The 25276-nt window shown below is 50.2% G+C and overlaps 1 protein-coding gene across 9 annotated transcripts in view; it reads left to right on the forward strand.

The window, feature by feature from the left end:
• Nucleotides 1–2643: 2643 nt before the first annotated feature.
• LOC121440270 (plasma membrane calcium-transporting ATPase 3) overlaps nucleotides 2644–25276 on the forward strand; it is a 75442-nt gene continuing 52809 nt past the window's right edge. For 4 of the 9 annotated variants that reach the window (XM_041641035.1, XM_041641037.1, XM_041641038.1 and 1 more), the window contains exons 1-3: nucleotides 2645–2919; nucleotides 13290–13412; nucleotides 22405–22738. In XM_041641035.1, the coding sequence (XP_041496969.1) occupies nucleotides 22531–22738 (208 nt within the window). In that variant the 5' untranslated portion in view covers nucleotides 2645–2919; nucleotides 13290–13412; nucleotides 22405–22530. Of the gene's footprint in view, nucleotides 2920–13289; nucleotides 13413–22404; nucleotides 22739–25276 lie in introns of all 9 variants that reach the window. The other 5 variants (XM_041641041.1, XM_041641040.1, XM_041641042.1 and 2 more) reach the window with 3 other exon arrangements.

Raw genomic sequence — 25276 nt, forward strand, 5'->3', positions numbered from 1 at the left:
GCAATGGAAATCAGGAAGTGTACCGGGGACTCTGAAGTCCACCCAGTCCCTAAGGAACCAGCTGCTGATTCCAGGCATGCCCAAGTTCCAAGACAGCCATGGATCCTCCGGCAGAGCCAATGACACTGTGGTGGGGGTGGGGGGAGCTCTCACCTGGAGGATAGACAGAAGAAAGGGGAAATGGGGACAGTGTAGTGTGTGAGCAAACATGTGAACAGGAGCGTGAGGGAAAGTGAGTGAGCATTAATTAGTGTGGAAAGTAACTGTCTAAGTACTCATGTGTGAATACCCCCCCCCGTGAGTGTGTGTGTGTGTGTGTGTGTGTGTGTGTGTGTGTGTGTGTGAGAGAGAGAGAGAGAGAGATGATGATGATGATGATGATGATGATGATAAGTGACTTTGTGAATCAATAGGCATGTGTGGATGAATGAATGCAGTCTAGCTTATATGAGTGTGAGGAAATATGTGTAAGTGACCTTCTGTGAGTGTGAGTGAGCAAGTGCCATGTATGAGTGCATGAATGTAGGTACGGGTGAACATGTGAGTAGTGTTTAATGAGTGTGAGAGTACGGTGTGTGACTGAGCACATGTGTGAATTGCATGAGCTTGGGGGTGTGAGGGTGAACATGTGAAGATATGTGTTGGATGAATGAGGAGTGGGGTGAGCTTACAAATATGTATGTTGGGTGCTTGTGGTGTGGGTGAGCACTTGAATGTACATGTCATGTGGGGGGCTGAGCGTGAGCATATGAGTGTGCATGTTGGTGGATGTGGACTGAATGTGGGATGGCATGAGTATGTGAGTGTACATGTTGGCAGCTGTGGATGCCTGTAAATGACTGTATGTTTAGTGAACGTGGCTAGGTGTGAATGAGAGAGTGTATGTGTTGGGTGACTGTGGGATGGAGGCAAGCACCTGAGTGTACATGTGGGGTGAGTGTAGGAAGTGGTGAGCATGTGCATGCTGCTGAACGTGAGTGTGTTGGGTGAGTGTGGGTTGGGACGAGCACATGAGTATCCATTTTGGTGACTGTGGGATGATGTGAATGAGTAGAAATGTATGTTGGGTGAGTGTGTGCAAGTGAGCACACGAATGAGCATATGGGGGGAGTGTAAGTGAGCAAGTGAATGTGGACATTGGGTACAGGGTAGGTACGAATATGAGTGTTAGCACTGGCTGAGTGTGGAATGGCTGTGTAGTAAGCATGCTGGTGAGTGTGAAGCGGCTATGAATGTGTATGTGCTCATGTTGTGAGTGTGGGGTAGCTGTATGAATGTGTATGTGAGTGTGCAAGTAGTCTGCCTGTGCTGAGAAGTGTCAGTATTGGCCCTGGCTTTTCGACAGAACTAGATGCTTCCTGGGGGAGGGGCTGACTATAGGGGTGTGACCTTCCCTGGTTCCACCACAGCAGTGCCTTCCTGTGCTTTAGATACGTGTCTTACACAGTGGCAGCTCCTCAAAAACTGCTTTCTCTGAACTTCAGAACCAAGTCATTCCCCGTCAATGGTTCCCCCATATCCCTTATCCCAAAGATCTGAAGAATCACGGTCTGGCAGCCACTCCCTTTCAGCAGACACCATTGCATCCCCATCACCCAACTCTGCCTGGTATATAGGCTCCCTTGGTGCCCTGTGTGTTCAGGTTTCTCCCTCTCTTCAGCAGGTGGAGTGACCCCAAGGTTTGGCCCATAGCCTTCTCCTCAGCCCCTACACCTGTTCACAGACCAAAGCAAGGTAGGATCTAGGGTCAGCTTCTGCTGTCCCAGCCACTGGAAAGCTCAGTGCTACAAAGACCAGTGACAGGTGCAGCTCCCCTCTTTAGGTCCAGGGGCACAAAAGGGTGACTGCCCTCACTGGTGCGCATGGGTGTTAGGGGGTACATGTGGGTGTCTGCTCTAGGGTATCCCCTATATCTATGTTTAGGTGTCTACTTTATCCTGGAAAATGGTTGTTGCTTGATAACCTTTAGGGGTCACAGACTGAAAAAATCTGTTATAAGCTCTAGCTTCCCTCTGGGGAAATGTGTTTGAATGCCTGCACTCCCAACGCTTACCAGGCGGTTTCAGACAACCATCAACCACAGGATCCCACCAAGAGCCCGGAGACCCCAAGCTACAAATCAGCTCCAAACTCCAAGGGTAGAGGGTCTTGAGAGGTGCTGTCCAGTCATATGCGGGGGCTTTCTTCACCAGCAGCTTATCAGCCCCACTTTCCAACCACGCCCATCGCTATTCTGCCAGTGTCCTTGGAGGGCCATGCCAGGCTAGGAAGTGCTGGCATTCCCTCACATCCTGGGGACAGAAGGGCGCACACCGGGCGCAAGGCTCAGGAGCACCTTGTCCCCAGAGCCTGTTCGCCAGTGCACTGCCCCTCCATCCGCTCCTCCTCCTCCTCCTCCCCCTCTTCCTCCTCCTCTTCCTCCTCCTCCTCTTCTAGCACCATCACCACCACCAACACCACCAACACCACCTCCTCCTCCTCCTCCTCCTCCTCCTCCTCCTCCTCCTCCTCCTCCTCCTCCTCCACCACCACCACCACCACCACCACCACCACCACCATCCACCACCAGCACCAGCACCAACACCACCACCACCACCAACACCACCACTAACACCAACACCACCAACACCACCACCAGCTCCCTCCCTCCCCCACCCCTTCCTCCCTCCCTTCGTGCTTAGAGCTGCGGCTGGAGTTGAACGAGCGCACAGCGTCGCCGCCGCCTCTGGTGCGGAGCGTGGGGAGCACTCGGCCACAGCCCTCGCCTGCTGCGGAGGGTCCTGCTCCGCACTGCTGGTCAGGCCGCCGCGTGCCCGGGCCCTTCCGTCCTTGGAGCGGATTGTTGCCCGCCAGGCGCCCTCCCGCAGCAACAGCGACAGCCAGAGCAGAGGCCGCAGTGGCGGCTGTGTCCATGCCGGGGTAAGTGGTGCCCGGGGCGCACAGGCGGGCGCGGAAGGGGTGGGCGCGCTAGCAGGCGGGGGCGAGAGAGCGGCCCAGCAGGTGGCGCGGCTGCAGGTGGGGGGTACGCAGGATCCTGCCCCAAGGCACCTGATCCCTAAGGGCCTTGCCTGCCTGTCCTTGCTGCAGTATGGGTGCGCGTCACCCTGGGGCCTCAGAGCTGGCGGGCAGCGCCCCGCACCCGCACCCGCACCCTGCACCTAGAATCCCGCGCGTACGCGCATTTGTGTCTAGGGAACAAGGCCGCTGGGGGCTGCGGGCTGTGGGCTGGGGCTCCTGGCAGGCATAGCCAGGGGTGCCAGGCCTGGGCCAAGAGTCTAGCCCCTGCGCACACACCTTCCCAGGGCTTTGAGGCAACCCCTCCCCCTGCCTCCCCGCACTGTATCATCCTCCCCCTCACATGTTCCTACACTGTCCTCTGCACGCCCACATAGCTGCCCAGCTGACCCTGCCACTGGCATGGACAGTGCCACCCGCAAGTGGCGGAGGCACATTGAACAAGTCTTTTATCTCTGCCAACAGCTGCCTTCCTCTCCTCACCTGTGTGACCTTGGCCAGAGGGTTTCTGTGATGGGGAACCTCAGTGTTCTTGGGGTTGAAGGCTCCAGCTCTGCTATTCCAGGATGTGGAGCCACTGGCATCATCTCTGGAGCCCAGGAAGACATGCTCCTCTCTCTATGACCTGGTCTCCCTCTCCTGTGAGCCACTATTGGGCTTAGTGACTCAGCCAACAGAGAGAGGCAGAAGGCAGGGTCCGGGTTCAGGGTCTTGGTGCCTCACCTGGGCAGGACAGGCAGGCAGGAGCTCCCTGTCGGAGCTCTGGCCAAGGGCTCAGGGAAGGAAGGTATGGGAGTATGCAAGCGCATCTCCTTCACTCTCCTGCTGCAAGGTAGGCAGGGCCAGGATCTTCCCCTTCCCACTGAATGTTTGCCACTCCAAGACCAGACCCTGAAGGAGGCTACTACTTCTTTCACAGATGGGGCCTTGAGTTTCTGGCCTAAAGTGGGCTGCTACATAATCAAGTCTCCATCCCAGTCTCCCCTAGCTCTCTACAAGGGTTTTGGCCGCATCCTGCAGATACCACCTGCACATACACCCCCATCCATAGTTCTGGGATCTGAATCTCTACCCTTGCCCCTTCTATTATGTGACCATTTAAAGTAAAGGTTTGATTCTTAATCTACATGGGCTTCCCAGGTGCCTGGCACAGGCTTGACAGAGTGGGCACTTGGTTTTTGTGTGGCACATTCATGACCTTGATTCTGCTAGATCTACAGGCTCACTAATAAGATGAAAAGCTTTGATCTCTGTCCCCATTTCACAGACAAGATCGTTGAGGCTTCAGGAGGGGAGAGACTTATCAGTACACTGAAGGCATAGATGAAGGTCTCTTTGTTTTGTTTGGGCAGATAGCTGGGGATGCTTCTGTATATCTATGGGTTGTATGTATAAATAATGCCATATCACCCCCTTCCTGAGCTCCTCCTGCATCCACACATGGTTCTATGCAGGCTCCTGGATCCCCTGGTGGAGCCTTCCATCAACCGTATTTATGAACTGAAGTATTTACACCCACCACCACCACCCTCCCTCGACAAGGAAACCAAGATTCCCTGGTTTGGAGAGGGGACCTTGGAGGAGTGGTCTGTAAGGCTGTCAAGTTCCGTTGGGGCCCAGATTAGGCCTAGCAGAGGAGCCAAGAGTGAAGCTGACCCCTCAAGTCTGCACCAGGACAGCCAGTTGGTCAGTCGGAAGGAACTGGGCACTTGTGGTCCTGGGGCATTGATTGCCTGCCACTAGCTTTAAGGCAGGAGAAGGCCAAGGGCACAGGCAGTCTTGATCAGCTCCACCTGGTCCAATCCCAGCCCTGCCAGGTGGTTTGAGTGGAAGGCAGCCATGCTCTAGCACAGAGGAGGTGAGGCAGGCAGATGGGAGCAGGGCGGGCGTGGGAGGGGGTTCTGCACAGAGCCAGAAGGAGAGCCAGTCCTTGGGGAAGGGAGCCCCTGAAGCTGGGAGTATGTTTGGAAGAACGCCAGGCTCAACAGAGGGAATGCCACTATGAACCCCTGGGGGCAATCAGGGGCACCAGCAGCCTGTGGCAGACACCTATCTTGGTCTCTGATGACAGGGGCTCCAGGGTATAGTGCCTGCTCTATGCCTGATGGTTTCTGTGACCTTGGCTGAGTCTTTTTCCTTATCTAAATCTGAGGAACAGGGTGCACCTTGCAGGGCCTGCACTGACATTTCAAGATTCCTAGCTGGAGGTGCTAGGTTGAATCATTCGAGAGAGAAGAGATGGAAAGTTAGCCAGCAAGTGAACAAGTGAGCAAGAGAGAGAGGCCAGCCTGTGGATCACTGCACAATAGTCCAATCTGACCCAACCAGTCAGAAAGGCATCCAAAGTGGGCTGCAATGAGCTACCAAAGCCCCTCCACATATGGTTGCTATGAGATGAGCCTAGCTGGATTCTTAGAGTTAATGTAGCCAGGTCCAACTTCTTCCAGCCATTTTACCTTGATCGCCCACCACCTCTCAGAGCAAGTTGATGTACTGTATACCCTTCTGATTTTAAACTGGTGGAGCCTGTGATTCAGAAGTGATGGCTGTCTCCATCCCAGGTTACGAGCACATCAAATGGCAACGGGAACACTAACAATGGGAGTCACCTTGTGCCAGATACTGTTCTGAATGTTCCACAGACATCCTTTGTCCTGCCCTTCACTGAAATAATAACTGAATAAAGCAAGTGTTGTCCTTATCTGCAGTTGACACATTAACAGACTGAGGCCCAGAGAAGTTAAATAATTTCCTCAAGATCACACAGCCAGAGGATGGCAAAAACACCTGTTGTGATATCTCCAGAAGTTTCTTCCATTGTCTCTAGAAATATGTGTTGAACTTTACTAAAGGGAACACTGAGTGTTTGAGCGGACTATCTGGGGAACACTTCTGAGGTAGAGTACAGACTCTTAGAAACATTCTACAGCTCAGGAGCTGAGATATTGGTGTCCCCACCCATGTGCCCAGTGAGAGAAAAGGATAAAATTTCTACCCATACAAAGCACATGGAGAATGATTCACTTTCAATAAATTATCTATGTCATGCCTTCAGGGACACCCCTAAAAAAGAGCAGATAATGAATGGAGACCTGGACTGTGGAAAGTTCCCTCAAGACCCTCCAGGGCCACCTCTGACTTCAGAGTGTGCCCTAGCTGTACCCCAGACTGGCTATGAGAAATCAAGACCTGCAATGAACACATGGTTCCTCCTTGTCCCCTATCCATTTCCCAGCTCCTCACTGTAGCCTTACTCTCTGCCCTGGCTGGGCCAGTGTAAGCCAGGCCAACGGTGCCCAGCTGGGTAGCCCTCCCCTGCCGGGGTACCTTCTGTTGGGTGGGCAGTGCTGGTTCTCAGATGTAGTGGAATTTGGGCATCTGAGACCGTGCCAAGGTTGGAAAGGGAACAAGTCCAAGGTCACATGGCTGAGGAGATGACAAAACTGAACTAGATACATGGTTTAGGCAGATTCCCAGGGCTAGCAACTAGACTCTCTTGGAGCCCCAAAGCTTTTCGGAGACTTGTGCCCAAACCAAAGATATGTAAATGGGCGTTACTGTCATTTACCTCAAACTTTTCTTCTCCTTAAATATTTATTTCTTTTATTTTATGTGTATGTGTGTGTGCTTGAGTGTATATGTGTAGCATGTAAGTGCATACTACATACATGCAGGAGCCTGTGGAGTTGCGAAGGGGGCATCAGACCCTCCAGAACTAGAATTACAAGCAGTTGAGAAACCATCATGTAGGTGCTGGGAACCAAACCAGGTCCCCTGAAAGAGCAGGAAGTACTCTTAAGCCATCTCTCCAGCCTGAAGTGTGCCTTTTTCAAAGGGATCTCGAATTCACTGTTCTTGGTTCTCCCAGGAAATGGGCAGCCATTCCTTCAAATGAGTTCTTTCATGAACCACAGTCTTGAGACACTTTCTAAAGTGACATTATCTGATATGCCATTTATTATCCACAAGTAAGAATTTAATTTAATTAAAGCGAAATTACAAGTCCCCATCTTCGGTTGCACTGAATGTGTTAGTTACAAGTGTTTAGTAGCCATGCATGGCTGCTGGCTTCCCTATCGGATGAGGAGGTATAAATAAATGTTCCCATTGTTGTCCAAAGGTACCACCTCAGCTTGGATGCAGACCTAAGTCCTTACATGGCTCCTAAAGCTACTTGTACTACACTACCCTGTGGTATTCAAGCTACCAGTCCAACTATGGATCAAGATTTCCCAGAAAACCTCCCAGAAATGAAGTCCCCAGTGAGTTCTGGGCACTCATAAACATTTGAGGGAGTGTTCTTTGATTAGCTAGACTCTGATCGGAGGGTTTAACAACTGAGGATACAAGGTGCCAGGATGAATGTATTCTATTGTTGAGATGTGCCCAGCCATGCCAGGGGCCACATCTTATTGGTGTGATGGCCCTTAGGGACTCTGTTCCATAGTCATTCAACCGTATTTCTAGTGACCCTTGTGCCCTGTGTCTGCTTCTGTGAGAGCGGGGAGGAAAGCACAAGCGAATGAGCTTCACTGTGTTCATCAAAGATGCTGCTGCTACCAAAGCGCCCAGCTGGCTGGATCCAGCAGCTTCAGTGGAGGCTGTGAGGCTTTGAAGCCAGGTTGCATCTGTCACAGCACAGTCCCCAACTTTACCCCTGCCCTGCACATCCTGCCTAAGCAACTCAGACTTAGCTAAACAGCCTGAGCTCCAACTTCTCAGGAGCCACGCAGGGCTGGTGCTTGCTAGACTGGTCACAGGAACTAGAGACAATCTAGTCATTCCAGCATGCTCAACAAGGTCAACTCAAAGTCCCTACACAGACCCTGAAGCACTCTCTTCTGACTCCTTGAAAGGGAGTAATGGAGATAGATGTGGACATTCCAGGTCAGCTCATCCATTCCTTGAAGAATCCATTTCGGCCAGAGCAATACTTCCTGAGGACCATTTCAGGGACCTGGACACTTAAGAGCATAAAGCCCACTTATCTGGGGGGTGGGGGATAATTGTGCCAGGCATCCTGATGACTCCAGGGGTCCTCACACACCCAACTTGGAGCCAGCCCCGAATCCTAACACTACAAAATCCTGATGGTGCTAATTAGTCCCCACCATGTGCCCAGGGCACTCCCAGCATTTGGTAGCTGAAAACAGAAGTCAAGACTGGGAGGCCACAGTTCAGAGGCCTGGGAAGCTCTGTATAGATGGGTAAGATATTGTCTGGGGTTTAAAAAATAACATTTGTGTTCCTCCTATTTTTAAATAATGAATGTTTTACAGACATACTCCTTTTTAACTATTAAAAAATAAAACACAAAAAATCTAAGATGTAGAAAGCTCCTCTCCACCTCATTCTACCACCAAAGTACAATCCAGTTTTCCATTCTATTGGACTTCCTTCTGCTCTCTTCTCTTTGCATGAACTATGTATTTTCACATTACTGTAGTTAAACCATGAGCTCAATTGTGTGATCTATTTTTTACTTTAATAAGCATTTTCTTTATTAATATAATCCCCCCAAATGAGCTTTTTTTCAAAATGGACATAGTTTACTTTGTTAAAGTACTCACCACAAAAAAGTCAACTTGAACTGTGACATAAACACTGCAAATGATCATTCACTCATCTGACAGTTATTATCAGGCACGCTGATGTATCAGGGCAGTCCTCAGTAATTACAATTTTTAATGGCAAAATAGTATTCTCTCAAGACATTGTAATTCTCTTAATTATTTGGCTATTTTTGGAAATCTAGGCAGCCAGATTTGTCTCACTCTTTTGCATGCGGCTCTCTGAGCATCTTGGGAGAGAACACTCATGCTGTCCTGAGGAGAGGACCCAGACAACAGTATAGCCTGCCAAGTGGCTCTCCAGAAGGGCTTCTGAATGTGCCAGAAGGGCTCACTCACTGCGGCCTTGCCAGCTTTAGGTATTCCAGTCAAACAAGCTGCCGTAGGTATCTAGGTCAGAAAACATCTTCTTTGCTTTATCTTCAGTTAATTACCATTGAGGGGGAACATTTCTACATGTTTCTAAACTATTTTTTTTAGTAAAATAATACCTGGTCTTAACTTTATTTACTGGGTTTTTCAATGTTTTTCCTGTGTGTTTAAATCAAGGAAACTAATTTATACAAGGGAAATAATGGTATGAAATATTTGCTGCAAAACATTTTAACCTCTTGATTCTTTACCTTTTGATTTTTTTCAACCCATAAGATAAACACTTTTGTGATATTTTACTTGGATTCTAGGCTTACAGAATCTCTTCTTTTTAATTAACATTTTTTATTTTATGTGTATGTGTTTTGTTTACATATGTGTCTGTGCTTATGCCAAAGGAAGCCAAAGATGGTGTCAAATCTCCTAGAACTGGAGTTCCAGATGGTTGCGAGCCTCTAAGTGAGTGCTGGGAACCAAACTCAGGTCCTCTGTAAGAGCAGCAAAGAGCAGCCAGGACTTTTAATCACTAAGCCACCTCTCCAACGCCATTACATGATCTCTTTACAAAATTCTAAGAACTATCAATTCTGGGTTTGTTCTCTCCCTCCTCTTTTGTAGTTATGCTTCTTAAGATGTTTAATTTTTTCCTTTCTTTCTATACTGGGGATTGATGCCAGGGCCTTGGGCATGCTCCCACTGAGCTGCACCCACATTCTTCCTTAATTCTTTTTAAATTTAGTTTTAATTTATTACCAAGACTGGCTTTGAAGTTCCAGTCCTTTTGGCCTCAGCCTTTCCAATAGTTGGAATTATAAGTATGGTAAAATATTTAAGTCTCTAATCCAGGGGTCAGTATCTTCTTTGGTAAAAGTGTCAGATGGTAAATATTTTCCACTTTGCAGAATACATGATCTCTATCCCAGCTACCATGCTCTTTATGAAAGCACAAACATAGACAGAGACCATATAAAAATGAATGGATATGACAATGTGCTAATAAAACTTTATTCACAAGCACAATTTTGCTGGATTTGGTCCTTGAGCTGTAGTTACTGAACCTCGTTTAATCCAAAAGAGATTCCTTTTCAGGACTATGAAGAAAGCAATGTGTCTCCTCAGTCAGGTTGCTAGCCACAGGTCCCCATTTTCTTTATCAAAGCACTTGTTCCCTGGAGAATTTATATGGGATCTTTCATCTTCCTCCCAAAATCCCTCCCCCCATTGACATGCCTGCTGGTGTCAGTGGAGTTCCTGAACTGCAAAATCACAAGCAGAGCTTCCTGACTAAACAGGGAACAAGGAGGGAATCCAGGAAAAGGAGAGATGGAGAAGGCTCTGGGGCCATTGCATTCCCATTGAATTCCCACTGGCCTCTTGGTTTCCCTGAATAAAGAGTATTTGAGAGTGAGCCATCCCATTTTTCCTTTGTTAGTCCCTGAACTATCCCAGAACTCAAAATTACTTGTGCTCTAGTATTATTTTGACATAAACCAGACCTAGGTTATACGTTGAGTTTAGTTCGATACTACTGAACCAAAGTTTGCATGGATGGATGGCCAGGGCCGTGATGGTGGTGGCATGGGACATAACAGAGAAAGGAAGTGTCTGTTGCTCCAAAATAGGCCAGCCCTGCTGAAACCATTTGGTGTTTTCAGAGCACAGTTCTGTTTCCATGGCAGAGTAAGGGTTCTGTGTCATATCTCAGGCCTCAAACTGACTGCCTATGTCTATGGACTTCAGCTGCATTTCTCCCAGAAGAATGTGGGATCAGACACACTACATCTTGGCTTGGAGCCATAGGTCTGGAAGGGATGACTGCGGCCCAGGAATAGCTGGTCCAGGGTCCTCAATTCCTGGGGACTTCCAGGAGGGAGACTGTCACTAGGAATGGTAGCCTAGTGCAGAAAACAAGGAAAGGGGCACACAGACAGAACAGGTCTGTCCTCAGCACTTCTCTCACACCATCTAGTCTCCCTTGTGGTCCATGACTCATTGGCCTCCAGCTCAATGAATACTGGCTGGACATGAGTTTGGAAAAGGCCCTACTTATCCTGGGGGTGGGGGAGCAGAGCAAGAATAGCCGTCACATTCTAGTCTTTGGTCTAGGGAGGAGAGAGGGCTCGCCTGGGGTGGCTGCTTAGGATCCTTGGACTGATGGTCCCTGGGGAGGTCTATTGAGATGTCTGGACATGTGAGTCAGACATGTATGGTCAGAACTCTTGGGCCCCTGTGTTTCCTGCTACCCTTCCAAAGAGGAAGCAGAACCATAGCATCATTGTAGTCACCTTAGGGGACAAGTGGAAGAAACTCTGTGTCTACCTCCCAGAGAGAAGAAGCCTTTTGCAGCCTCACTACCTATCACTGCTTCAAGCTCTCAGCGTCATAGAGCATCTACCCATGAGCATCTACAGGGAAACTTAGAGGAGGGCCTGGCTTGGGCCCCTGATGGCCTCTGTGGCCTGCTGAGGAGTGCACTTGGATTCCTGACTTAGCGCTCATGTGCCCTAATGTAAAGGGACCTCTTCGGGACCTATTCCCTCTCAGGCCACCCCATAGACACTGCATGACTTTGGCCGTGCAAAGCTCAGTGTATGTGATCCTGGTGGCAGCCAGGCCCTGGGTGACCTTCAGGTCCTGCTGTCACAGCCAGTTGGGATTGTTAAAGATGTTGGAGGTGTGCCTAGCAGCCTTTTAGGTGACCCTCCCCCAGCTGCAGTTTCTGAGGTATACTTTCTCAGGACCACCATGGGTCACTGGCCTTTTCTTCCTTTGTTACTGTATTTGCCAATAGGCAGCAGTTGGGACAACTCAGCTGAGGCTGAGTCAGAGAGGTGGCAGCGACTGTTGCTTCCCATCTCTAGTGTTTTCTATCCCCAGTATCCTTGACCTCTTCTAAGAATAGCATGGTCACAGATGTTTCAAAAGAAAGACAGGTAGTTTGGAGACCCCTGTGGCCTCAGAATTCCACGCAGTGACAAGCCCATTTCTTTACAACTCCTTTTCCACATGGGCTTGGTCCTCTGGCTGAGTAAGCTAAGTAACAAAAGGGTCCCAAAGAGACTACTTTATGAGCATTTGGGACCCCTAACCTCCAGCTCCTGACCTTGACCCCAGTGAATTCCTCCTACCCTTGCCTCTGCCTGTTGGCCCAAGGACTTTAACCTGCTTCCAGAAACAACCCTCCTGACACACACATGAGGCTTGTGTCCCCAAGAGGGCGCATGCATGTCCTGGGAGTCTTCTTATCTAGTCCCTGCTTGTCCTGGCCTGTAGCCCCAATGGCTTCCAGCTGTCTATAATTTCCTTAATTACCTGTTTAGGCCTTGGTTATTTCCGATTGTGAGGCTGACTCTGAGACTGGACTGGAACCACAGTAGCCAGCAGAGCTGGGAGACTTGGGTGTCCCTCCTTCCAGCAGGGGGTTTTCTGGATATGATGGGCTGGAGGATTAGAACCTGCTGCCTCCTCGACAGGAGGCTTTCACAGAAGCTAAGCCATGGTGACTTCGGGTCTCCTTGCCCCTCTAGAGAGCACAGGCTTGCCCAGCTGTCTGTGCTTCAGGGCAGGAGGAAAGTGGGGGCCTGCGTGTGGCAGACGCGTGCGGGGGCGGGGCGCGGGCCTGGCTTGGCTCCTGCTGCAATGCAGCTCTCTGCCCGCACAGCTCGCTGTAATTGGATAATTAGTGTCATTATGCTTCCTGCCCATAGGCTTCTCCAGCTCCTGCTCTCTCTCTCTCTCCTTTTTCAGCTTCTGCCTTCTCTGGCAGAAAACAAATGACTGTCCCCTTTCTCCATGTAGAGTCATGACCCCAGTAACTATACTGCATGGCCCCAGCCAGAAGGGAGTTTCTAACTTTCCTTTGTACTCAGGGCCATGCAGCACTGTAAGAACCACTTGTGTGAGCATGTTGACTCATCCCACAAAAAATATTCTAGGGACCCCAGAGCAATGTGGGATCCAAGCAGACCTAGGGATGGCCTCTGGCTTCAGCAGTGGAGCCTGGTCCTGACCTTTGAACTCTGGGATCTGGCTGATGTCAGCTTCGGGATAGGCAGAGATGGAAGGTTTGGGAAATACATGTGAAGAAAAACTAACAGACTGAACAAAGAGCTTTGCCTTGCTTTATTTTCCCTGGGCTAATGGTCAGGAGGAAGCCTCCAGAGCAATGGATCAAGCCCTCTGAAGGGTATGCACTGGGGGCATACCAAACTCAGCAAGGACAAATGAAGTCCTATTTTCAACTAGGCTGTGTGACTGCAGCCAGTGCTTGAGCTTCACAAGGACACTGCCTATCCAGCCACTTTATTAACTCTTTGAATTGGTTCTAATCAGGTGTCCATTGCTTTCTTGGATGTTCTGAGCAGTCACTCAGCAGAAGAGCGATACAGAATCCTCTGAAGACAAATTACTCAAGTTTACATCAGCCTCCACTACTTGTTGGCAATATGACCCCAAGTAAGCACCTCAATCTCTATTCCTTAGATGCCTCTACTCCACAATAGGCATCCCCATCTCTTAACATAGAGCCTCATTGTGCAGGGCAATCATAATCATTTCCACAATGTCTTGGCTTGCATGTAACAGGACTGACCTTTTGTCTCTCTGCTTTGACTAGAACATCTAGGACAGTGTCAAATAACACAGGTAAGAGGGAGTCAGACTACAGATGCTCACGTGCTACACAGGGATCCCATGAAAGTGGAAAGCTTAGAAAGGCTCCTAATTCCCCACATCTAGGCCTGAATTGGGCACATAGTGAAGGTGGGGGCTCTAGTTCTTCCCTCTGCATTTCCAATATCTTCAGGTTATGGGGTTACCCTCTTTTGTGAAGATCAGGAATAATAGCAGCTGTGTGAGCAAAGAAGTCCATTCCTGACTGCACACTTGTGTCCACTGTGATGGCTTCTTAGTCTATAAGGGCTCCTATATGATACACATAGATCCATGTGCAAGATGACACAAGATAAATGTTACCGTCTGACCCTCACACCAGCATTTTAGCTAACAGGCAGAAGAGGAGCAGGGGAGAGTATGTCCCTTCTCTTTTACACCTCAACTCGAACTTTGAAGTTGTCCCTGTCACTTCTGTTTACATTCAATTAGCCAAAGTGTAGTTACATGGTCATATGTAGCTGAAAGGGAGTCAGAAATACAGCCACTGAATTGGACATCAAGACATATAGCTAGCAAAATATTATACAATCTCTTTCAGAACATTCTGGGGGTTCGTTAGCACTTCCCAAAGCTGTTTTGGCATGAGGAGTTGAACTCAGGGCTCATGATGGCTAAGTAAGAGCTCTACTATGGAGCTGTGTCCCCAGATGTCTTAGTTAGGGTTTCTATTGCTGTGAAGAGACACCATGACCACAGAAACTCTTAGAAAAGAAAACATTTGCCGGGCGGTGGTGGCGCACGCCTTTAATCCCAGCACTTGGGAGGCAGAGGCAGGCGGATCTCTGGGAGTTCGAGGCCAGCCTGGTCTACAAGAGCTAGTTCCAGGACAAGCACCAAAGCTACAGCGAAACCCTGTCTCGAAAAACCAAAAAAAAAAAAAAAGAAAAAAAAGAAAAAAAAAGAAAACATTTAATTGGGGTGGCTTACAGTTTCAGATATTTAGTCCATTATCATCATGGTGGGGAGCATGGCAGTGTACAGGCTGGTGTGGTGCTGGAGAAGGAGCTCAGAGTTCTACTCTTGAGACAAAGGCAACATGAAGTGAACTGAGACACTGGGTGTGGGTTGAGCATATATGAGACCTCAAAGCCCATCTGCACAGTGACATACTTCCCCCCAAAGGCCACACCTATCCAACAACACCACACCTCCTAATAGTGCCACTCCCTTTGGAATCCATTTTCAAACCACCACACCAGTCCTTCTTTTATTATTTTTGTTTTGAGACAAAGTCCCACTAAGTTACCCAGACTGACCTTGAGTTTATTCTAAAGCCCAGTCAGACCTTGAACTTTCAGTCCTCCCATTTCAGTCCACTAAATACCTGGAATTACAGGCCTTGACCAACAGGATCTGCTTCCAAAGTCCTATTTTGTATAAAGAATTCACCCATCTTGAGGCCAGATTTTTTCCCCCAAGTGATTAGACCGTCCCTTCTGAGGATGGACTGGGCTTGATGCTCTCAAGGCAGCTCTGCCAGTAGCTCCAAGAATGGGACTACATGCCTGCTCCAACTGTTTCCAAGCAGGAGAGAAATTTGCAGCATGATAGTGAAAGACCACTTGTTTAGAATGCTTGGACCAGTGGGTCTGCCCCTAGCACCAAAAGACAGAAACAAAAGTGGTCCAAGTAGGTGGGCAATAATGGTAGTGGCAGGCAGCAAGTCGCAGGGATGAGGACATAGAAGCTATAAGATATGAGCAGGGCACATGAGGAAGGGTGTTGTAGGAGCTGCGGGCTGCGTTCCTGCCGCCCCAGCTCCTGGTCGCCTGGCTAGCTTATGCCCCGAAATAACAACACACAAATTGTATTCATTTAAACACTGCTTGGCCCATTCGCTCTAGCCTCTTACGGGCTAATTCTCATATTTTGCCTAACCCATTTCTATTAATGTGTGTAGCACCCCAAGGTGCGCTTACCGGGAAGATTCTAGCCTATGTCCATCCTGGGTCAGAGTTTCATCGCATCTGCTCGGGAGAGGGGAGCATGGCCTCTGAGCTCACTTCCTCTTCCTCCCAGCATTCTGTTCTGTTTATTCCGCCTATCTAAATTCTGCCCTATGAGGCCAAGCAGTTTCTTTATTACTTAACCAATGAAACCAACAGATTGATATATGACACTCCCACATCAGAAGGGGCTCTTTAGGTTGACATTTTCCTGACAGGAGTCTCCATACAAGCTCATTTCCACGTGAGTAGAATGGACCACTGATTTGATCTGCCTAGGAGGTGAGACAGTATGACTTAGGATACCACAGGAAACCGCTCAGGCCACCTTGGATACAAATGAGAAACGTGATTGGTTGGACTTATTTCCTTTTGGCATTATGGAACACACACACACACACACACACACCATGAAACAGGACATCACCATTAGAGCCAAAAGACTTGAAATATGCCCCACATCCTCACTGCTGGACTACCATCAGCACCATCAATCTCCAGATCTTGCTCATTATCTCGAGCTTCAGCTCAGCCCCACTAAACACCAGCTCCTCATCCTCCTCCCCAGTCCTCAGCACCCATCATCCTATTGACTACTGCCTGTCTCTGTAAGGCTAGTGACTCTCAGGACCTCCCAGAAATGAAGCCAGACAGTCTCTGTCCTTTTACGTCAACCACATTAGCATGGCATGTGTGGGAATTCCCTGCCTTTTAAAGGTTGACTGATGTTCCATTATATATAAATGGAGGGACACACAGTCTGTTCAGTCATCCATCTATGGACATTGGGCTGCTTCCACCTTTTGTCTATAATGAGTAATGTTTTTGCAAACATGGCTATACAAGTCTCCATGAGTCCCTGCTTTCTACTCTTAAGAGATAAGCTGCTGTAATATGATGGTGAATTTTTTCAGAAACTGCCATGGTGTATTGCATTGTGGTTGTCATATCTATCATTCTGTCCCGAGGCCTCTTTTCACTGGAGAGCTTGGGGCCCTCCCAGAACCTCTGAAAGCAGACAAATATGTAGTCACAAACTTGGCTGGTCATGGGATGCTCTTGAGGGGTGTTAGATGGGGTGGAGGTCCCAAATCCCCCTTTTGGATGGAGTAAACAGTTCTCCAGGTAGGGAGGTCCATTCACTGCTTGCCTGGGCTGCCCTTAGTGAGACTAAAGTGACTGACCATCAGTTTGATACTGACCTACCCACAAGCAAGGGTAAAATTAAGCAATGTCTGGATCCCTACCAACCCCATGATTCTGAATGTGGGCTTTTCTGGGATCCATACACCTTAGCTGGATCCTCAACAGGGACTTCCACTTTTCCTGTGTACATTGGTCTTTCTGCAGAATGAGCAGGGTCTCTATGACTATGCTGACAGTCACCAGTCATCCTCCAGGTGGCCTTGAAAGACTTGCCTGCAAAGGCAGGACTTGAGGCAGGTGGATGAGTGAGCAGGGAGGGAGTACCATGGTGACAGTTGACCCTCTTCTGTTATTATTGTTTTTGCCCAAAGCTGTTCTGGGCTTAGAGCTATTCTGCGGCGGTGGCAGCAATAGCAGAGTATGTACAGATTGTACCAGGAATGGGGGAAGGACGAAATGGAGTAGGGGGTGTGGCTGTCCCTTTAAATCTGTTTTCTCGGTTTTATTTCCTTCTCTTTTCCCACCCTCCTCTCTCCACAAGCAAAAGTGGTGGGACTGTGAGGACTCGGGAGCTGCAGTGACAGTGTCTCTGAAATATTAATGAGGTTGTTCTCAGCCTGGCTTCTTCCCTCCCCTCTCTGGTTGTATGCATGCCTTGTCCTTGGGTGGTCACCAAGGTGCATCAAGCAGAGGGGCGGAGCAGAAGTGGCCAAGAAGACAAGAGCCCTGTGCTGAGAGGGAAGTTGTGGAAAATCAAGGGTTAAAGCACCACCCCAGGGCCCCAAGCCAAGCCTATATCTGCCCCATCATGTTAGAGTGGACAGCCAGCTGCCCTGCAAGATTCTCTCCTCCCAGACCTTCTCCCCACCTGCTCCCTAGCTGGGCCCCAGGCCCCACCCAGTGTGCAAGTGTGGCTGGGATGTCTGACAAAAGGCAGGGGTTAGGCCTCTGTTCCTGCTTCTGGATCTGTTCTCTCCACCACATGGGCAGGCTGGTGTCTTCCAGGTGCCTGAAGATAGAGACAGACCAGGGCCTATTATTTCAAGGAAGCCCAAGTGAGTCACACTGCTGAGTCCTAACCTGGTGAGTCCATAGGGAGATTCTAGTGGGTGGTGAGGGGGCCCAAGGTAGAAGCACATGCCACATCAGCCCAGGCTTCTGCCTGCTGCCCGTCCAGGATGGACTGTTGCCTTAGGTCCTGGACCTGGCTCTAGCACCAGGACATTGGCAAGTCCAGGAGCCATACACTTGGATTTGTGCAAGGGGACTGTTCTTATCTCTCAGGGCCCTGTTCTTATCTCTCAGGGCCCTGTTCTTATCTCTCAGGGCCCAGAAAGTAGGAAACAACTTGGGACTGGGACTTTTTGGCGTAAAACTAGTGCTGGTATCCAGCTGCATCTACCCCAGGAACAATGGCAGCACTTGGTGGCCAGATAGCCCACCACTAGTATGGGTCCTGTGTCCCCACAGACTTGGCTGGTGCTGAGTGAGGGCAGCCTTTGACTGTTTCTAACTTGACAGTGTAATGGATTTTGATGCATTTCTTTTTTTTTTTTTTTTTTTTTTTTTTAGTTCTGACACGGGAAATGGCAGTGGGCTTTGCTCTTTTCCTAGACCTTCTGAACATGAGGCAAAGCAGCTCCACAGAGCAAGTCAACCCAAAGGGGTCCCTCTGAGCCTGCTAGGGAAGCTGCTCAGGGCAGTAACAAGGTGTCCTAACGTGGGCAGCTGAGACTCACCTCCGGCCATCAAGCAAGCGTTTGATACCTGAGGTCTCTGATTCCACCCGAGCGCTAATTCCCCCTGTGTTAAATGGGTATTGCGCACAGTGGGTTGCAGCAAGCCTTGGTGAATATTGTAGGTACTGTTACTGCATGACATTGACAACTCAAAGGTCAATGCTAAGAGTGGTGTCACCAGAGGAAGCCTAGAAGCAGAGGGTCCTTCCCTCAGGACTTGCACCGCTTCCTGAAGGGCAAGGGCTGTCTAGGGTCACAGGAAGCACACTTATATTAAATTGAAGGAGCTGGCAGAGAATCCATTCAAGGTGGTGAGAGAGAGAGGAGAGAGGAAGGAAGGGAGAGAAAGAGGAGATGGAGAGAGAGAGAGAACCAGAAAGGAAGAGCCTTGATATTCTGGTCAAGCAGATTTGAGTCACTAGAAGAATAGGTGCTAGAGGGATGAGACCAGAAGGAATCTGTGTGATGGTCACACAGTGAGGGTGAGCTAAACCAGGGAACCCAATGCAGGTTTCTGCTCTCTCTACTCTATGATGTTGGCCAATTTCTGCCAAGATGGAGCAAATGCCAGAAGGTTCAAGGGCCCCTCTGAGGAGGTTCTCAATTCAATTAAGCCAATTAAGGTCGGAAAGATGAAAGAGCACAGAAATGGTACATTCCCTGTCCTTTTGATGCCTACAGGCCACTCTCGGCAGCCAGCCCAGGCCGGAAATTCTGTCAGGCCTACAGAACTGATAGGCCTGGTCATTTCTGTTCTTGGCCATTTCAGTGATGGTTGCTGTCCTTATTAAAACTGGAAGAGACCATCATCCATGCTTACAGACAAGCCAGGGATGAAGAGAACATATGGCTTCTGCTCTCTGCAGCAGTCAAGAGTCACCCACAGGAGGTCTCCCCTTAACTGGTGCCTTCCGTCTGAACTGTGGCCTGTTGAGTGAATGAAGATGAGGAAAATTTGAGTGCCCACTCCTATTGGCTTCATGCTGCCACCTTCAGAGCTTCAAGCTCCTTCTCTGGGGACCAGGCACCCACTTACTAAATCCTCCAACCCCATCGTCATCTGGGATAGACCACTCTGTGCACTTTGGCAACTCAGTGGTCAACAATGTGTCTCAAAGAATTAAGGATGCAGGTAAAGGCAATTCTGTTTACGGCTGTGCCCAGCCCTGGGAAGTAGGAATGGATAATGGGATCTTGGGCTCAGCAGCAATTACTTATGACTGGAAAACTAACTGGTAGATACATTCTAGAGAACGTTCCACAGTAACTGTAACTAAAGGAAGCCATTGGATGTCAGCAGGTGGTGATGAGAGAAAAGGACGTGTTGTTGAAGCTCGGAGATGGCCTCTGGTAGAGGAGTGATGGCCAGTGTAGGCTGGTGTGAGGTATGGGGAACACGCCAAAGGCAGAGGAAGGGCCGGAAGGTGCTTTGAAGGAATTTGGTCTTCTTGATTGGGGCTGGAGAATGAAAATGTGTGGCAGAAGCAGTCATGGACTACAGGAAGAGTTTCCTAGAGTGGCGGCGCCCAAGCCAGGCAATGAGGATTTTAGGGCAACATGGCCACTAGTTGCTAGCCTATAGGGAGATCCCTCTGCTGGCAAGCAGGGTGTCAGGGTTGCTTAGTGGGAGATGAGGGGACAGGAGCTAGACACAACTGGCAGTCAAGGTGTTGGGGGATACTGAGGTGGTAAGGGCAACTTGACCCCAGGACAGTCACACAGGAGCAGGGGTGCCATGAGCTCCAGAAGTCCCTCTGGCTACAGGGAGGTGACATGGCTTGACCTCTCTACCCAGGACCCTTACTATGAGACACCAAAGGTCCAGCCATCTTCAGGGATGACAGAATTCCAAAATCAGGAGTAGTTCTACGCTGCAGGTCAGGGACAGGGAGGAGGGGGTGGCAAAAATGCTTCAGTTACATTAGGGGAGCCCTGGCCTCCTCCAGGACTCCTAGATCTGGGCGACTGTAGTTGTGACCTACAGATACATGCTCTGAAGAGCATGCAGACATCCCAGCGTTCACTTCACACCCCAGGCCTAAGAGCACCCTTATTTCCAGGTGGGCAAAATGGCTGAAAAGATTAATGGACTTTCAAAGAGTAAAATCCTTCATCTGGCTTCCCTTTCCCAAAGAGTCTCTGTGGAGTCCTTAGGCAACTCAGCTGGGAACTTGCAGGTTCTCAGCTGGAGCCCTGAGGCTTCAAGCCTGGGTGAGTGAATACAGTACTGAGCCCTTGCCTGAGGCGAGTACTGGCCACCCCTCCAAAGGACTGAAAGAGCCTGAGAGCCAATGAGGACCCTTCTGTGATATCACTTGCCAGTACTGGGTACTTAGAGTCCTGTTGATCTGGCCTTTCCTCCAGCTTTGTCTGACTAGGGCCTAAGAAGCTGACTCATGGGGGAGGGGGTTGTGCCGACTAAAGACAGTGTCTACCCTGACAAACTAGACCCATTCATCTTCTCCAGCAGCCTGCAGACTGGGGGGTGGTGGAAGTAGCAGAGGGCAGAAGGCAAATCTGACAGGTACATCCAATTGCTTTTGCACTGGGACTCTGGGGAGCAGTAGAGCTCTGGTCAGAGACAGGAGGGGGGAGAAACACCCTCCTGTAGTCAGGACACCATCCTGAGCCAAGGCCACCTGGGGTAGGGGTTGGGGAAGGCAGATATCAGTGGGAAGCTAACAAGCCTACCTTGAGGCTGCAGTCTCAATTTCCTCTAACTCTGTCGTTTCCCTTAACGAAGCCTTGACTTCTTGCACTGACAATTGAGCGATACTTGTCACCTCCCTCCTAGGTGGTTGGTATGGCAAAGTCACAGAGCGCCAGTGGAAGGAGCACACTCTGCCCAGCTTCCTGTGTGCCCACTGCTTGCCCCTGTCATCCCGAGTCACTGCTTCGGGCTGCTGCTGCTCAACCAAGCAGAAGGGCCACGTCCCTCTCCCTCCCCAGACCTTGCTTAGCTGTTTCTCCTTTCAGTCTTTTTTTCTCTTTGTCCTTCCTAGAGGCCTTCCCTGAAACCCCAGCCGGAACTTTAGTTTAGTTTTGTCAACCTCTAGCCCAAAAAGTCAGTGCCTGCCACAGATACCAAAGAAATATAGAGATCCACCTGCCTCTGCTTCCCAAGTGGCTAGGAGTAAAGGCGTGCGCCACCACACCCAGCCGGATGTTTTCCGAAAGGCAAACCTTAGCTCCTTCATTGGGGTGTGGGAGCAATGCATAGGGAGCAGAGTGTCAGCAGAGTCACTAGTGGCCTGGGGTTGCTCTGAACTTTCTCCTGTGTGCCCTGTCCTGCTCACCTCCACTTTGATTCCCCTTATCCTTACTCTCTTTTATCTATCAATTTCTCTTTACCTCCTTCCCTCCCTCACCCCTTTTTCTGCTCTGCACTGGGCCTCCTCTCCTCCTATCCCCAGGAACCCCGAGGGTTGCGGAAACACCCTGCCCACTCAACCTTGACAAGGAGTGCAGCTGCTCCTTTCCATGTCTCAGTCTATCCCCTGGAGCCCTAGACAGCCCAAGCCTGAGCCACTGAGGACTTCTGGGGACTTAGATCATGGCAGTGGCACTGGGCAAGTGGCACTAGGCAAGAAGTAGGCGGGAGGGTCAAGCAAGAAGTGGTGATGGGCCCTGATCTCTTGTGCATATGAAGCAAGAGTAGCTACCTATGACCCCAAATTGCCTTACTTCAAGTAGGTTTCCAAATGGTTTAGAGAGGCAGTGAGAGCTGGCTGGTGCTGGTGGCAGAAGGGCCCCACTACTCCCTTCTTTCCCACCTAACAAACCCTCTAGCTCTGGATGCTCACGATAGGCAGGACAATGGGGGCTGGTCTAGAGGGTCAATCTAGCATTTGTGAGTCACAGAGTACACTGAATGAAGATGGGGAGAAACGTCCATTTTGTCTGAACCAGTCCCTTGACCTCTTCTTGCCTTGTTCTCCTCAGGTGTTCACATTTAGCCTCTTTCCCACCACCACCTTGCCTCACCTCAGCACTGGGATCTTAGGTGGCCAACTGTCCCTAACTGCGACTGAGTCAAAGCTGCACCTGTGAGAAGGCCTGCCAGACAGGATGGGGGACATGGCAAACAGTTCCATCGAGTTCCACCCCAAACCCCAGCAGCAGCGGGAAATGCCCCATGTGGGTGGCTTTGGGTGCACACTAGCAGAACTACGCAACCTCATGGAACTCCGAGGTGTCGAGGCACTGCAGAAGATTCAGGAAGCCTACGGAGATGTCAGTGGGCTGTGCAGGAGGCTGAAGACCTCGCCTACTGAGGGTAAGTTCATCGGGTTTGGGGAGGGAAAGGGCTATCCTAGGAACTCGGGGTCTGCCGTACGCCTGGAAGACAGTTGGAGCGCTGTGCTGCTCTGACTACCTTAAATGGCTCAAGTTAACCTTGGAGGAAAGCCAGCCACTGACTGTTGCCTTCTGCTCAGTCACTTTGTCTTGACTGGAAGGTGCCTTGTGCAGGGGTACTAAATTCTGAGGGTGTGAGTTGAGCCTCCTCCCACCCCACAAGAAAAAAGAGAAGGAAGGGCAGATGAGAACCGCGAAAGGTGGAGGGTTCAAATGGAAACCCTGGATTCTTTTAAAGAAACAGCAGTGTCGACTGTCTCCTACCGAAGAAGGAGGAAGCCATGGCCTCTGTTAGGGGGAGAGCAACCGAGAAGACACATGAAACTGACCTTTGGTCATAAGCACATATGAGCATAGATGAACACACACATACATAGTGACAGCAGCCGCAGGCTGTCCCAGTGAGGTGCAAGTCTGAGGCACTGCCAGGACCACACCGGTGGGCTTCCAGAGAAGAAACATGGTGAGAGTCCTCTAGAGTATCTAGAGCGGGTACTCTGTGACTGTCCTCTTAGGTTTTCAACTCCCTGGTCTGCTGTGAGACTAGGGTCACCAAAGAGCCAAATCTAGCCCCAGATTTCAAGAGTTGGAACCCTTTTTGGTTCATCTGACACTGGCCTGGCAGGATTGTGGGAGCTTTCCCAACCTGATGCCAGGCCTGCTTCCCAGACACTGCTAATTGATTTTATCAGTCACCCATCTCAGTAGTGGCATTTTGGCCTACCCAGTCCTGCAAGTCCTAGCCACCACCTGGGTTCTTCCGGCTCCCTGGCTCCTCTGTCCCTCCCATTACCAGGCCTTGCCCATTCTTGTTTCTAAATCAGTCCTTTGGTTGCAACACTCATGCTCATCACCTCAAGCCTCCTTGTTCTGCCCTTGCCCCCATTCGGAGCCTCTAAGATACACACCAGATGCTCTTACTCTAGCCTTGCCCTAGGTGGATTGAAGAAAGCATCATGTATCCATAGGAAGTGGTGCATGGGCCCAAGGAAGTATTAGAAATGGAAGAAGGCATGCCCAAGGGCCAGGTTAAGAACTCCAGGCAAGGTGGCCTCCCGGGGCCATCTGGATCTTCCTTAACTGTAGAGTTGCAGAGCTGCTCCATCCATGAATAATCTATTCAGCCTGCCCACCACACACACATACTCCAGCCTGAAGCACTGTTCTGCCAGGACAGATGGCTGGGCTTCATGCCAAAGGCTCTCTTTCCGTCCTCCTCCTTGCCCACCCACCCCCCTGAGGACTGGGGGCCTCTAAGAAGGCTGGGGTAGAGGGTCATTTAGCTACAAGGGCTCTGGCCTCTCCCAGATCAAAGGAAGCAGATGGGCTTTGGCTGGCAGCTCTTCCCTCTGCCTGTCAGGCCTTGTTAAATATTTAAAATGTCAAGGCCCCTGGGAACCTGCCCGATTCTGCCACAGAGCTCCAAGGCTTGTCTGATGCCTATAAATGTGGTGGGCATGTAGAAGAGCAGGTTCCCAGGTGGGTGGCTCAGTCCCTGACAGGCCTCTGAGACCCTATGTCCCCATGGCAGCCCAGGGACCAGCCCTTCCCCCTAGCTCCTAGGGCCCAGCTGTCTGGGGCCAGGAGCAGGTGATTCTCACTCCCCCATTTCCTCAGCGCAGCAAGCAGCAAGCCTGGAGCAGGCAGGCTCCTCAGCAGGCCTTCTTAATGGAAGGGGCAGACTTAACTGTACTTCCGGCCCCATGCCAATCCTCTGGGGGCCCAGAAAGGGTTTGACAGAGGAAAAGCGGGCCAGGTAGGTATGTGGCATGTTGGTGGAGGGGACTTTGGCAGTTATTACCTCTGCAGAGATTCAGAAGGATTCTAGAACCCATCCTGAAAAAGGGTCTGCCTGCTGGTCAGGAACCTCCTGGTAGGCTAGTTAGGGGGCTCTGCACCCTGCCCCTGTCTTATCTGCTCTCCACCGACAGTCAAAAGAAGAAGGGGGCAGATGAGCTGAGAGCTGACACAATGTGGTCCTAATCCAATTCTGATGGCATCTGGCCTCTGCTCTGGGCAAACAGCCCATCTGTGTCCATGCCAACCGCCCAGCCTCTTTCCCCATGTCTTGGGCCTGCTAGGTGGGCACATGTTTGAAACCAGAAGGACCAGAGCTGCCTTCTCTACCACACCCATAAGCAATGGTACCATGGCAGTTGTGACAGCTGTTGGGACCCCCAACCCTACAGAAAGGCCAAGGCTCAATCTGAAGGCAAGTGCTAGTCTTGGGCAGAGGAGGGGAGGGGAATTGCTGCAATAGCAAGGGCAATCCAAGGACAAGGCAGAGGAGGGGAAGGAGCGAATTTCTGTGGGAAAGGGACTAAGGGCCTCATTGGCTTTGGGAACAGTCTGGACATGTGAAGCAGGACAATCAGGAAGCAGAGTCACATGGTGCCATGGGTCTCAGGCTTTCTAGAAGCTAAAATGGATCACTTCCCCTCTCTGGGGGCTCCAGGCC

The sequence above is a fragment of the Microtus oregoni genome, unplaced genomic scaffold (genome assembly GCF_018167655.1).
Source record: "Microtus oregoni isolate MIOR12 unplaced genomic scaffold, Mior012 000067F_001, whole genome shotgun sequence".
Lineage (NCBI taxonomy): Eukaryota > Metazoa > Chordata > Mammalia > Rodentia > Cricetidae > Microtus > Microtus oregoni.